Source organism: Oncorhynchus mykiss, chromosome 3, assembly GCF_057628025.1.
Source record: "Oncorhynchus mykiss isolate SJ-2025 chromosome 3, ASM5762802v1, whole genome shotgun sequence".
Taxonomy (NCBI): domain Eukaryota; kingdom Metazoa; phylum Chordata; class Actinopteri; order Salmoniformes; family Salmonidae; genus Oncorhynchus; species Oncorhynchus mykiss.
In genome coordinates, this window is record NC_143024.1 from 63,228,365 (window position 1) to 63,243,727 (window position 15,363).

The window sequence follows — 15,363 nt, forward strand, 5'->3', positions numbered from 1 at the left end:
ATCCACATCGATGGGACAGTAGTGGAGAGGGTAGTAAGTACCTCGGCGTACACATCACGAACAAACTGAATTGGTCCACCCACACAGACAGCGTCGTGAAGAAGGCGCAGCAGCGCCTCTTCAACCTCAGGAGGCTTAAGAAATTTGGCTTGTCACCAAAAGCACTCACAAACTTCTACAGATGCACAATCGAGAGCATCCTGTCGGGCTGTATCACCGCCTGGTACAGCAACTGCTCCGCCCACAACCGTATGGCTCTCCAGAGGGTAGTGAGGTCTGCACAACACATCACCGGGGGCAAACTACCTGCCCTCCAGGACACCTACACCACCCGATGTCACAGGAAGGCCATAAAGATCATCAAGGACAACAACCACCCGAGACACTGCCTGTTCACCCCGCTATCATCCAGAAGGCAAGGTCAGTACAGGTGCATTAAAGCAGGGACCGAGAGACTGAAAAACAGCTTCTATCTCAAGGCCATCAGACTGTTAAACAGCCACCACTAACATTGAGTGGCTGCTGCCAACACACTGACTCAACTCCAGCCACTTTAATAATGGGAATTGATGGAAATATATGTAAAATATATCACTAGCCACTTTACACAATGCTACTTAATATAATGTTTACATACCCTACATTACTCATCTCATATGTATATGAATATACTGTACTCTATATAATCTACTGCATCTTTATGTAATACATGTATCACTAGCCACTTTAAACTATGCCACTTTGTTTACATACCCTACATTACTCATCTCATATGTATATACTGTACTCGATACCATCTACTGCATCTTGCCTATGCCGTTCTGTACCATCACCCATTCATATATCTTTATGTACATATTCTTTATCCCTTTACACTTGTGTGTATAAGGTAGTAGTTGTGGAATTGTTAGGTTAGATTACTCGTTGGTTATTACTGCATTGTCGGAACTAGAAGCACAAGCATCAGCACTCCGTTATTGGTTAGACGGTTACAGTATATGGGGTAGGGTGTCTTAACTGTTCTACATTCTTTCAAACATTTTTTTAAAATTAACTAGGCAAGTCAGTTAACCCTTTCATGCCTGACTTATTATTATTATATAATATTATTATTATTTTTTTTTTTAAATGTACGTGTTATAAGATATATTATTCTTTAGTAATACACAATGGCCTGGTGATGTAAAGTCTAATAATGACATTACCTTGCATATTCTTACAGATACCTTGCAACTGGAGATTCCTTCAAAACGATTGCCCACAGTTACTGTGTAGGGCACTGCACGGTTGGCGAGTGCAAGGTCTGCTATGCAGGATGTTGCACAGATGGGGGCCAACAACACAGCATGGGAGGAAATCCATGTGCGGGAGAACTTCACCTCCTGCTTCTTGAAGAGGGTGCTGTGCCCTGGCAACACCTTGTGCCATAGACTACACAAGAGCCACCCACATTGCAATAAGAGTATTCTTCTATTTACTTAACTATGTCAACTGCAGTTATTCAATTCCCAGTTTCTCTCCATTTCATTTCTACTTCTCAGGTGAGGGCTCGTTTAAGTAAGGGGGATGCCTGCACAAAAACAAAACAGGCTATTTTAAGAGAGTCACCCATATTGAAAGAATGTAGAACAGTTAAGACACCCTACCCCATATACTGTAACCGTCTAACCAATAACGGAGTGCTGATGTCACACCTATCGCTATTGATTCACCCACTTCTTTCGCCACACCCACTTTCAGGCCCACTTCGAGTACAGAGCTTCTAAACCCAGAGGCGCAACATCGCGAGACTTCCGGGAACGCTTGCGAAACACACCAAACAGACCAGGCCGGAGTTTGGGGTTTGAGAAGTGAACAATTCTTCCTTAGTTTTTATTTTCTTGAAATCTAACGGCACAACCTAGATTCGAGCTAATATCTTAAGTAGTTGAACATGTTATTACTCCAACCTTGTTAAAGTGACACGTTGAACATTTTCTCAAAATCAACTTTATATCAAAGGAGTGCCATTGACTTGACAGCATGCACATGCGCAGTTTGGTACAAGATGACCGTTAGACCCGATAACGTGCACGAGTTTAGCTAGCCAACGTCTCCATGACATCGCCTACAATTGAGATCGAGGATTTCTATTGGAGAAGCAGTTTCTGCCTATTCTGTCTTAGCTCCAAGTATTAATATGTGGAAGGCCATCATCTATTTCATTTGATATGTTACCAGTTACAATTTGTATGATATATATTTTTAAATGCAATTCGTATAATATGTTACAACTGCAATTGGTAAAATATGTAAAAAATAATAATTGCGAAACATATGATATGTTACAAATGTACATTTACTATGTTACGTCTAGTCTATGAAACCAGACTGAGTATGCAGTTACCCATGGAGGAGGCTAAAAGAACATTCCTGGTGCCCAAAATGATGAACTATGTCGTGCTGCTGAGAATCAAGTGGAGATTAATATATTTGGTTCAGTCAGTCATCCTGTTTTATGCTGCTGGCTACCTGGCAACAACAGCAGCATGTTGCTAGTTTAAACCTTGTAAAATAACGTGTTTATTTAGATGGGCCAGTGAAATGGTGTTGTATCGAGGTGTTTCTGGCTGTTGCCACTGGGCAGCAGTTGCTTCACGGGCAGCTGTATCACATGTCACCCATATTGAACCTCAGTGAATTTCACAAGCAAGTTCAAAGGATCTCACTTCCGTATCACCGCCTTTAAAGTTGAATGTGTCTAAACAAACTGTGTTTGTCTAACTCCGACCCTATGCAACCCATGCATGAATCAATTTGAATGTCAGTTTACATTGGGATAGTCTGATTGATTAATGTATTGTATTATAAACTTGTAAATCATTATCCACTTGAGGCGCCGTTGACTTAGGTGTCCATATATTTGCCTGAGATATTGCAGCCAGTCAGTCTTCTGGAAGTCTGTCAATGTGGTATCGTGTTAGTGTTTTGTAGTGTACACAGCCCAGTGGAATGAATATTGCTGGAGTTTTCTCATTTGCATTGAGTTTTCTCGTGTAGCTAAACGTTCGTGTACCGGATCAACAAAAAAAAAAAAAAAAAAAAAAATTGCTCAAGCGTAGTTAGTTGGCTCGGACACGAATGAAATCTTATTCCACAGTCCTCGTATCTTTAAAATTTAACTATTGAAATGGAGTGCCGTGTGTTGTCTGTTCAGAGTCATGTGGTCAGGGGATACGTCGGGAATAAATCGGCAACATTCCCATTGCAGGTAAGAAATTAATATGTTTACGTTGCTTGCAGGGGGTTTGCAATGTGTGCACGTTTGACAGCTCTGCTCGACTAGCCTGGCTACTGAAGATTCTGAGAAAGGGGAGAGAGTACAGGAGAGATTCGCAGAACTGGTCAGATTAGCAGAATAACAGTCACATGTGCATACAGTAATGTGTTTTAGCATTCAGTTAGTGTATTCGAATAGAAGAGGTAGGAAAAGCTCAAAATAGTAATGCAGAATAACAGGATACTGTGTACGCAACCTGTTCATTCAGGCATAATCAATACAATGACTTTTATGATGTTGTACTCAAATGATTGTGTGTTCATTAACAAAATGGCATAAGACTACAAAAGGGAAGCATTGTTATGAGCTGTTTGTCTCCTGTCAGGTGCTGGGGTTTGAAGTGGACTCCATCAACTCTGTGCAATTCTCCAATCACACAGGTATGTAGGCCTACAGTGCAGTAATTCCATGCGCTAATATACAATTTTACAAAAACAATTGGTAACCAGAGGCAACAATAGGCTACTTACATAAAGCACACCAGAAGAAAATTAAATCAAGAATCAAATCCTATCCCACCCCACAGATCATTAACCCCATAGGATATACCCATGTGGAATGGAAGAATGTCTTTGGATCCTTTTAGTTCCGTCTCAGTAGCCAATATCGTCTTGGCCCACATTCAAGATTTTAGTAAATGTGTTTAGTAAGCACAGTGTGTAGCCTAGCTATAGTGGTCTATAACACTAGTCTCATCCTCTACTTTTTGGGGACCTCTTTTTTTTTTTTTTTTTACCTCTCCTCCCCCAATTGTAGGGTGAATACCCTTCTGTTGTAAAGCTCAACAGTGTCCCACTTTCACTCAGAGAAGAATAATCAAGCCTTTGTGCTTATCCAAAATTAGTTTTTGGCTCAAACTTGTGCAACTCACAAACCCACTGTGTCTCACAAAACACTTTTTCTAAAGTTCGGTTGTAAAATACTGAACGTTTGGAGTAAATGATGATACAATGATCTCATACATTACATGAAATCCAAGTTCTCTGTAAGGTGTTGGAAATAGGCCTACAGGAAATGATTGATAGTCCATCAGTTAAATGCAACTGTATGGAAAAAAGGAGATACTGAACTGTTAAGTAATGGGTTCGTAGAGTGCATACCATTCATTCAGAGATTGAACACTGGGATGGTTGTTTTTTAACTTCTAGTAGGCTGCAGTAGCTATGTTAGCTCATGCTTCACCTTTCAATATGGGGGATGGCAGTGGATGAAGTGGACAAAATGTTACGCCTACAGATCTCAGCCCAATCTGTTTAATTAAACAACCTATAGGAACGGACTATGGTGCCCAATTTAGATATCTTCCTTTACTACAGTGGAGCTCTGTTTTTCCTTTACTTTTCCCCATCACCCCCAGAGTCCCCCTTCTCTCTGATCTTGGGTCTGGGCCAAGGGGGCCTCCTCTAAACTCAGTGGGAAGCCTGTGTTGCCTGGTTGGAAATGTATTCCCCTCATTCATTCTTGATCCTGGAATGTCTCTTCATGATTTAACATACAGTTAAAATCGTTTTTTCAAAATTCCTGACACATAATCCTAGTAAGAAATCCTGTTTTAGGTCAGTTAGGATCACTACTTTATTTTAAGAATGTGAAATGTCAGAATAATAGTTGAGAGAGTTCAGCTTTTATTTCCTTCATCACGTTCCCAGTGGGTCAGAAGTTTATTTACACTAAATTAGTATTTGGTAGCATTGCCTTTAAATTCTTTAACTTTCGTCAAACGCTTCAGGTAGCCTTCCACAAGCTTCCCACAATAAGTTGGGTGTAGTGAGGTGCGTACTGGCGGCAGAGAAGTCAGGCGCAGGAGAGCGAAAACTGATTTACAAAGGTGTTGTTTTGATATCCATAAACCACCGTAAACAGAACAATACAATAAATGGGTCAAACAAAACCCGGTACATACCAGCATACCGTGCATAAGCACTACAAGAAACAATTACCGACAAGGACATGGGGGGGAACAGAGGGATAAATACACATGTAATTGATGGAATTGGAACCAGGTGTGATGGAAGACAAGACAAAACCAATGAAAAGTGGATCAGCAATGGCTAGAAGGTCTGTGACTTCGACCGCCAAACGCCGCCCGAACAAGGAGAGGGACCGACTTCGGCGGAAGTCGTGACATTGGGTGAATTTTGGCCCATTCCTCCTGACAGAGCTGGTGTAACTGAGTCGGTGTAACTTAGTCAGGTTTGTAGGCCTCTTTGTTGCACACGCTTTTTCAGTTCTGCCCACAAATCTTCTATGGGATTGAGGTCAGGGATTTGTGATGGCCACTCCAATACCTTGACTTTGTTGTCCTTAAGCCATTTTGCCACAACTTTGGAAGTATGCTTGGGGTCATTGTCCATTTGGAAGACCCATTTGCGACCAAGCTTTAACTTCCTGACTGATGTCTTAAGGTGTTGCTTCAATATATCCACATAAGTTGCCATACTCATGATGCCATCTATTTTGTGAAGTGCACCAGTCCCTCCTGCAGCAAAGCACACCCACAACATGATGCTACCACCCCCGTGGTTGGGATGGTGTTCTTCGGCTTGCAATCCTCCCCCCTTTTTCCTCCAAACATAACAATGGTCATTATGGCCAAACAGTTCTATTTTTGTTTCATCAGACCAGAGGACATTTCTCCAAATAGTAGGTTCTTTGTCCCATGTGCAGTTGCAAACCATAGTCTGGCTTTTTTATGGTGGTTTTGGAGCTGTGGCTTCTTCCTTGCTGAGCGGCCTTTCAGGTTATGTCGATATTGGACTCGTTTTACTGTGGATATGGAGACTTTTGTACCGGTTTCCTCCAGCATCTTCACAAGGTCCTTTGCTGTTGTTCTGGGATTGATTTACACTTTTCACACCAAAGTACGTTCATCTCGAGAAGACAGAATGCGTCTCCTTTCTGAGCGGTATGACGGCTGCATGGTCCCATGGTGTTTATACTTGCGTACTATTGTTTGTACAAATGAACTTGGTACCTTCAGACATTTGGAAATTGCTTCCAAGGATGCACCAGACTTGTGGAGGACTACAAATTGTTTTCTGAGGTCTTGGCTGATTTCTTTTGATTTTCCCATTTATGTCAAGCAAAGAGGCACTGAGTTTGAAGGTAAACCTTGAAATACATCCACAGGTACACCTCCAATTGACTCAAACAATGTCAATTATTCTATCAGAAGCTTCTAAAGCCATGACATAATTTTCTGGAATTTTCCAAGCTGTTTTAAGGCACAGTTAACTTAGTGTATGTACACTTCTGACCCACTGGAATTGTGGTACAGTGAAATAATCCGTCTGTAAACAACTGTTGGCAAAATTACTTGTCGTGCACAAAGTAGATGTCCTAACCAACTTGCCAAAACTATAGTTTGTTAACAATACATTTGTGGAGTGGTTGAAAATGACTCCAACCTAAATGTATGTGTAAACTTCCGACTTCAACTGTATAAGCTTGTGTTCACCATATTTGTTATCAGACTTACAGGAAAGTACAGTGCAGTTTACAAAAAGTTCAGTGATTTGCTCTCCTGTCTGTTAGTGTTAAGAGTAATCAGGTTATCTCGCTAAAGTGAAACCTGAATGTTCACTACCTACAGGGAAGACTAACACAGAGTGCTGGTGGGGAGGACAAAGAAGGAGTGACTGTAGATAGGGGAGAGATACTGTGGGGAAAAAAGCAGACAGACATTTTGTAGTCAGATAACTTCACTCTGGCCTCAATAAGGTCTATGCCCGTGAATAGAGTTTTTGTGCAAATAAATAATTTGTTGATGGAAATTAATTATGTGATGCTTCAAATGCATGTGCAGCGTTACCTTGGAGTTCAGACCACTGTGTCCACACCTTATCACATTACTGACCAACTGTTTATTGAGTACTAGCCCATGCTCATGACCTACTATAATTTCCTTTGAATGTGTTCAACTCACGTTCAGGGTTAGAAGTGAATAAACACATTCCTTATATGTTTGAGCTCTTAGACCCAAGACGATACTCTTTCTTCCCCTGCAGGTGGTTTATTGGAATATGTTTAGAGATTATAATCATTGCTAGGCCTGTTTCTTGCTCGGTTGTGAATGTTTTTTTTTTTAAATGTTAAACAATTTAAATGAGCTGCTGTGTCCTCAACCCAATGTCAGAGAGACAGATGCTAGAGGAATGATTGATGCAGGTAACTGAATTCTAACAATGGAGATTGTAATCAGTCTTCCTCTGTCAGAATGTTTGGTTGTCTCAGCCTCCATTCGTCTCTCCCAACAATCTCCCAAATCCAAACCCTGATTAACTGCTCGACAACTTCTACTTAACTTTTCCTTCTGCTGGTCATAAGAAGAACACAACTAGACTATATAATGAATCAAATGGCTACAGATAGAGTTCTGTACCACAATTTCCCAGGCTATAGTAGAGTAGTAGAAAATTAGTAGAGCCCGACCGATATATTGGTTCACCGATATTGGCCTTTTTACCACTGTCGGCCAATAATTCCAACAATAACCGATTTTCAATAAATAGGATGAAAAAAGGGACTCTTGTGCTTATCTGACCACTTGGGGCCATTCTCATGATGTCATTATTGTCACAATGTATGAAATTAACATTTGAAGCATAGTTATTGGACAATTGCTCTTTTGGATGGCAATTTATGAGAATTCAATTTGGAAAAATTACACTTTTTAATTTCCCCGCTGTAAAACAGTATATCGGCAGATTCGAAAATGATTCGTAAAGAATTCAGACCCCTTGACTTTTTTCACATTTTATGTTACAGCCTTATTCTAAAATTGATGAGGAAATTGATGAGGAAAAAAAACAATTTATCCATTTACACACAATTGGGTTCAAGTCCAGGCTCTGGCTGGGCCACTCAAGGACATTCATAGACTTTTCCCGAAACCACTCCTGTCTTGTCTTGGCTGTGTGCTTAGGGTTGTTGTCCTGTTGGAAGGTGAACCTTGGCCCCATTCTGAGGTTGTGAGTGCTCTGGAGCAGGTTTTTATCAAGGATCCCTCTGTACTTTGCTCCATTCATCTATCCCTCAACCCTGACTAGTCTCCCAGTCCCTGCCACTGAAAAACATCCCCACAGCATGATGCTGCCACCACCATGCTTCACTGTAGGGATAGTGCCAGGTTTCCTCCAGACGTGACTCTTGGCATTCAGGCCAAAGACTTCAGGGTGGTATGCTGCTGGCAATATATACTGTATAGTGGTATAGGTCAATTTTGTCCCCACAAAAATCGGAATCGGACCTAAAAAAACATCACTCAAGCTCTAAAAAAATATTTAAGTTTCTGTGCATGTGCAGGTTTTTTAGATGTTTATTTTTATTACATTACTGAGTGCCCACTCCGGCTGCATATGTAGCTGCGGTGCTGAGTGTTCCGTTGCTGCTACCCCTTCCTTGATCGCCTTTGTCTGGTCAATGGTGTTGCCTACAAACTGCATGTTGTGCACAAAACTAATGTGTGTGTAAAATAACACATGCACAGAACATGTTCTGGATCCTTAGCTTTAAGAAAGCAGTTCCTGGAGGGGGGTGTGGGTGAAAACTTTGTATCCGTAGCCATGGACTATAATGATTGATGACTGGCAGATCAGTGTTTCTATAATCACCTTAGCAACTAAGTCTTCCTCCCTGGAATACCTTCAAAGAACCCAGTCTGGCCAATTTACCTGTCCACACTATCCTCCCATAAACAATAGCCTGCTAATACCCTGAACTCTTCATTCCGGGTATTAGCAGGCACTTGCAGACTTGTCAGTCTGAGTGAAGTCTTAAGGTTTTCCGTTACCTCTGACCATTGACCTCTTGTTTCCAAGGTTACGCTCATTGGAAAGGGCAAGTGCTGACGGCAGATGAGCTGAACGTTCTCTATGAGGGTATCAAACTCAATAACGTCAACCATTATGACTACGTCCTCACAGGTGAGACAGATTTCAGTTTCCATTGTCAATATGGATTCTGCCAGTTGAGCAGTTTTTTAAAAAAAAACAATTATATGTATGTAGGAGTATTACAACTGTGTTGACCTTTAACCTATGTTCTGTAAAGATTCTAATCAGTTAGTTTTCTTTCATGTTTACACATGAGGTGTGTGACCTTTGCATTACCCATAGATCTTCTCTTCCCCAAGGGTACACCAGGGACACATCTTTCCTAGAGACGGTGGTGGACATTGTTCAGGAGCTGAAGAGGTTGAACCCAAAACTGGTGTACGGTGAGTAACCATTGCTACACAGACGTGTATCCCATATAGCTACACACAGTAAGGCTCGGGATGAATGTAGAGCTTGGATGTTGGTGTGCTCTTACATGTTTGCTTTGTGTTATCAGTGTGTGATCCAGTGATGGGAGACCAAGGATCTATGGTAAGTATACCATGCTTATAGTCATTTTATTATAGTATTTCTTATCCTTGCTTATTATAGTCATTTTACTTTTATTATTATATAGTTCTGTTATTCTTCAAACATGTTCACAAGATGTGTAATATGTGCCCTCATGAACCTCTTCTTTTCCAGTATGTGCCTGAGAATATACTGCCTGTTTACAGAGACAAAGTCGTAGCAGTGGCTGATATCCTCACACCCAACCAGTTTGAGGCAGAGTGAGTACACTTGCTACTAGGACACATTGGGTTGCATATATTAAGTTGCTATGTCAATGTGCTACACAACATGCCATAATGTAGTTATCACAGTAACGACGGAATGAATGCCTACTGCAATATTACTACCCGAGAAAGAAATCATGGTAGCTGTTCTTAGCCCTTTGCAAAATAACCCTTATTGGTCAAAAAAACCTTTGATCCCTGATGTTTTATTTGTAGAGCAGCAGACCAAACCTTTCCCCAGCCCATTAAGTGAACACTGTGCCCTGGTTTATGCGTTTGTCATTACGCATGGCTTGACTTGATTTGCCCTGCATACGAGTTCACCCTCTGGACAAATGTAAAATAACATTGGCCAAAAGAAGGGGCCATTTTTACACAGAGCATTTTGATGTGTGTATTTATGCACTTATGTCTTGAACCTCTGTGCGTGTACTGTGTGTGCATAACCTATGAGAATGTGTCTCGTAGGCTGCTGACGGGGAGGAAGATCAGCACAGAAAAAGACGCTCTTGAGGTGGGTTCCATTGTCCATCACTTAAATCTTGTAGAGCTAATACACATTAAGATGATGATGGTTGTAATGGTTAGGATGATGATGGTGGTGAAGATGAGGATGGTTTTAATCTTGACTGATGATGATGATGTTGATGAGGGGTCCTTGCTCTCTCAGGTGATGGACCTGCTCCACCAGATGGGCCCTGACATGGTAGTCCTCACTAGCACAGACCTGATCTCTCCTCACGGGGACCAGTTCCTAGTGGCCCTTGGAAGCCAGAAGATGGGTAAGGCAAGGGTCGGAAGGAAGGGCTCTGACTGGTAAAGAAATGTGTCCCTGTAGGTTTTGGATATTATATGTGAATGTTTAACTTGACATGTTAAAAGGTAACAAAGACTCATACTCGCACTGTGTCCTTCAGTGAGAGCAGATGGGACTACGTCCACCCAGAAGATTCGGATGGAAATGCCCAAGGTAGATGCAGTGTTTGTGGGAACAGGAGACCTGTTCGCTGCCATGCTGCTGGCCTGGACCCACCACCACCCCAAAGACCTGAAGGTCAGTAATGCAGAGATAACAACCAAGTTCCATGATCATTTACTAATGTAATAAATGTGGTTTGGATGAACTAGTCTCTTTTCTTACCTACTTTGTCATCTCTCTTAGGCTGCCTGTGAGAAGACTGTCTCTGTCCTGCACCATGTTATCAAGAGGACCATTACCTATGCCAACAGTAAGATGATATAGAAGTCTCTGCCTGCCTGCCTGTCTGTATGCATGTCTAATTTATATTTGTCTTTCTAATATCTCTTCTCTCCATCAGAGATGGCCGGCCCTGGTAAGAGACCCAGCCCTGCTCAGTTGGAGCTGAGGATGGTCCAGAGCAAAAAGGACATTGAGTACCCGGCCATTGTAGTGGAGGCCATCGTCTTATAACCCAATGCCTCATAAATAGACATGGGATTTTTACACCATGAAATGTCATTTGACTTTGCCTTATAGGATCTCGTAGAGAGCACTTTGTTTTCAGTCTGGGTATTTGCCCTGCGCACCGCACACACTCTTATCCTTAATCACTGCCATGTGTCTTTACTATGACCTGAGCATTGTCACCCATTGGAAACATGGTAGATGTTATTAGAGGACCAAAAACAGGGTGTGGGTATTACCGTACATCAGAATAGAGAAGTGGAGGTATGGATGCCTGATTGGCCCTCAATTTGGCATTGGCATGGAATGGGCCCTGAGTTTCCCCTGACAACGTGAGCTGACCAGGGAATTCTCTGAGCCTCAGTTATGGGTTAGGGATAGATCATAGGCTTTTATCAGATACATTGATGCATCAACATGAGTTGTGCTACCATGATCATGTTATGCAATACTAATCTGTGCACATTTGATTGTTGGATTTTCAATTGTCAATGTTTCATTTTAGGCAAAAAGTATATAATTTGATAGTTTGACAATTCTAGATGTTTTCATATTTTTTTATTATGTAAATGATTAATAGATGTTCATTTTACTTGTACTATTAATGTGCTTTGTCTGTCCTAATACTAATACTTGTTATATAATTCCTAAATGTCTAACACATTTCAAACGGAGGTACCAATATTTGCACAGATCGTCTTGATAAACATGTTTATCATTAATTGTAATCATTAAATATTTTTCATGGTCTTGATTGTCTCACTATTTTCATATCCTTACTAGAACACAGGCCTATGCCGATATGAAAAAGTACAAATTGGCCTTAGCAGAGTCTGTTAGAGGAATATGTTTTGTATCTGTGCCTGCAAAGGTAATTAAATACATCTTTACACAATGTTAGAAAGATAAGTGCCAAACTTGAAGCTGTAGCTCTGAGATGGAGTGAATATAATAAATGATGAGGAATAATAAAATATTAGTATTTTAATTAATCCATGGGTCTCTGTAGTTTCTTCAAGTGTCTCTAAAGTGAGGGCCTTCTGCACCTGTTACTATTGGTCCCTTGGGTGGGATTACAATGAGATCAGTAGTTTTTTTTCTGTTCTACGCTTTGAGTCCTAGGGGCACACTGTAGCTTTAAGTGACATTCTCATTGGAGTATTAATTGATCCCACAGGTATTGGAGCCTGGTGCCTGGAAATAAATGATTTCTGCCAGCAGTGAATTTCTATTTTCTGTATTTTTGTGTTAGTGCTTGAAATAATGGATATAATATGCCTCAGAAGGTGAATGTTAGAGGTTATATAAATAGATTGGTGGAATATTACAGATAATTAAATTACTGGCTGGCTGGGGGCCTAGGGGCCTGTTGTATTCTGGTGAGATTAGGGGCAGGTAACACAGCCTCTGATCGCTGCACTAATCCCAGTATGGATAGTTTTCATTAACCCAAATGAACAGGCAGGCTGAGTAAAGAAGCTCACGCTGTGCCAAGGAAACACCAACCAAGTTGATGAGTCGTGCTTTTTGTTTGGGATGTCTGACCGTAACTGTGCCAGGCCTGTCCGCCCAGCAACAACACCGGAGCTCAACTGGAGGTCTAGGAGGCAGTGGTTGGTTACAGTAACCAGCAGAGGGCGTCAAAGACAGTTATCCCTGACCCATCCCATGCTGTACATGACTGTACAGAGGACTATCAATAACCATAAGGGGATAGCATGAATCTTATTGATTGTTGGAATGGGTATTTAGAAAAGCACTTTATTTGGCATGGTGTGAATATTGGCAGTCATGATGTATAGTGGGTTGACTTGCACTGCAGTGTTTTAAAAAAGCCTTATGTGGGTGTAGTTCGCTGTACTGTACTACTTCAATGTATTGTCTCTTTCACCTCTGTGTGATGATGAGAATGATGATGATGATGATGACTGTGACTAACAGTTAAGCAAGACAATGCCACATTCCCAGAGTGAAAAAAAGGCCATAATTTGTCTGTATCTGAGCTAGTGTCTCATTCAATGTATATAAACCCTGGATTGCTGATGTTATGTACTGAACAATGGGAGGCTTTGAAGCCACCAATCGGCCATATCCTCCACAGGAATTCATGCAATTCTACAGTATTTCAATTAAACATTGAAAGGACAAAATTACACGTATTTAGTATTATTTTGTTGTAGTGGGGACAGTAACATTAAAACTTTCAAAAAAATTATACTTGAAGGAAAATGTTTTTATATGCTTTTTAAAATAATGTATTTTTATGTTGAGCTCACAGTATAATTTAAAAGTATACATTATGGTGTATGTAATAGAACAAAGGTTACAAAAACAAGTGTAGATATGGTGTATACAATGGTTACATTACAGCCTTATTCTAAAATGGACTAAATAAAAAAAATAAAAAAAAAATAAAATCCTCATCAATCTACACACAATATCCCATAATGACAAAGCAAAAACAGGTTTTTAGACACTTTTGCAAATGTATTAAAAATAAAAACAGAAATACCTTATTTACATAAGTATTCAGACCCTGTAACGTAAAACAAAATGTGGAAAAAGTCAAGGGTTCTGAATACTTTCCGAATGCACTGTACTTACAATCCAGCACACACATACACACTACATACTGTACACTCACAGACACAAAACACGCACACATTCATATTGACGCCACATACTGTGCACAAACTTTCACACTCTCCACATATGCTGCTGCTACCCATCTATCCTGATTGACTAGTCAGCTTTTACCCGTACCTAGATGCCTTCAGAAAGTATTCACACCCCTTGACTTTTTCCATGTTTTGTTACAGCCTGAATTAAAAATGGATTAAATTGAGATTTTGAGTCACTGATGTACACACAATACCCCTAATATCAATGTTTCAATTTTTTTTAAATAAATTAATTCAAAATTAAAAGCTGAAATGTTCTGAGCCAATAACTATTCAACCCTTTTGTTATGGCGAGCCTAAATAAGTTCAGGAGTAAAAATGTGCTTAACAAGTCACATGGTGAAAAAAAGTGTTTATCATGCCTTTGAAATGAATACCCCATCTCTGTACCCCACACATACAATTAATTATCTGTAAGGTCGCTCAGTCGAGCAGTGAATTTCAGGCACACATTCAACCACAAAGACCAGGGACGTTTTCCAATGTTTCGCAAAGAAGGGCGCCTATTGGTAGATCGGTAAAAAACAGAAGCAGACATTGAATATCCCTTTGATCATGGTGCAGTTATTAACTACACTTTGGATGGTGTATCAGTATACCAAGTCACTACAAAGAAACAGGCACCTTCCTAACTTACTTGCCGGAGAGGAACGGAACCGCTCAGGGTTTTCACCATGAGGCCAATGGTGACTTTAAAACAGTTACAGAGTTTAATGGCTGTAAAAGGAGATAACTGTGGATGGATCAACAACATTGTAGTTACTCCACAATACCAACATAAAAGACAGAGTGAAAAGAAGGAAGTCTGTACAGAATAAAAACATTCCAAAACATGCATTTTTTTTTGCAATAAGGCACTAAAGTAATACTGTAAAAACTGTGGCAAAAAATGAACTTTTTGTCTGGAATACAAAGCATTATGTTTAGGGCAAATCCAACACATCAGTGAGTACCACTTCATATTTTCAAGCATGGATCATGTTATGGGTATGCTTGTCATCAACAAGTGCTAGGGAGTTTTTTGGGGTGGATAAACATAAACGGAATAGAGCTCACAGTCAAAATCCTAGAGGAAAACTTGGTTCAGTCTACTTTCCAACAGACACTGGGAGACAAATTCACCATTCAGCAGGAGAATTACCTAAAACAAAAGGCCAAGTATACACTGGAGTTGCTTACTAGGACAACATTCAATGTTCCTGAGTGGCTTAGTTACAGTTTTTACTTAAATTGTCTTGAAAATCTATGGCAAGACTTAAAATGTGTCTGTCTAGCAATGATCAACCAACGAACTTGACAGAGCTTGAAGAATGTATAAAAGAAT

General features: G+C 40.4%; 1 protein-coding gene across 1 annotated transcript; it reads left to right on the forward strand.

The window, feature by feature from the left end:
- Positions 1–1,788: 1,788 nt before the first annotated feature.
- Positions 1,789–12,350, forward strand: pdxka (pyridoxal (pyridoxine, vitamin B6) kinase a). Its single transcript, XM_021597294.3, has 11 exons — positions 1,789–3,250; positions 3,645–3,699; positions 9,139–9,243; positions 9,453–9,536; positions 9,653–9,687; positions 9,841–9,926; positions 10,401–10,446; positions 10,603–10,714; positions 10,850–10,986; positions 11,095–11,161; positions 11,252–12,350. The coding sequence occupies exons 1-11, from the start codon at positions 3,170–3,172 to the stop codon at positions 11,362–11,364; spliced, it is 921 nt and encodes a 306-aa protein (XP_021452969.1). The 5' UTR covers positions 1,789–3,169; the 3' UTR covers positions 11,365–12,350.
- The last annotated feature ends 3,013 nt before the right edge of the window (positions 12,351–15,363 follow it).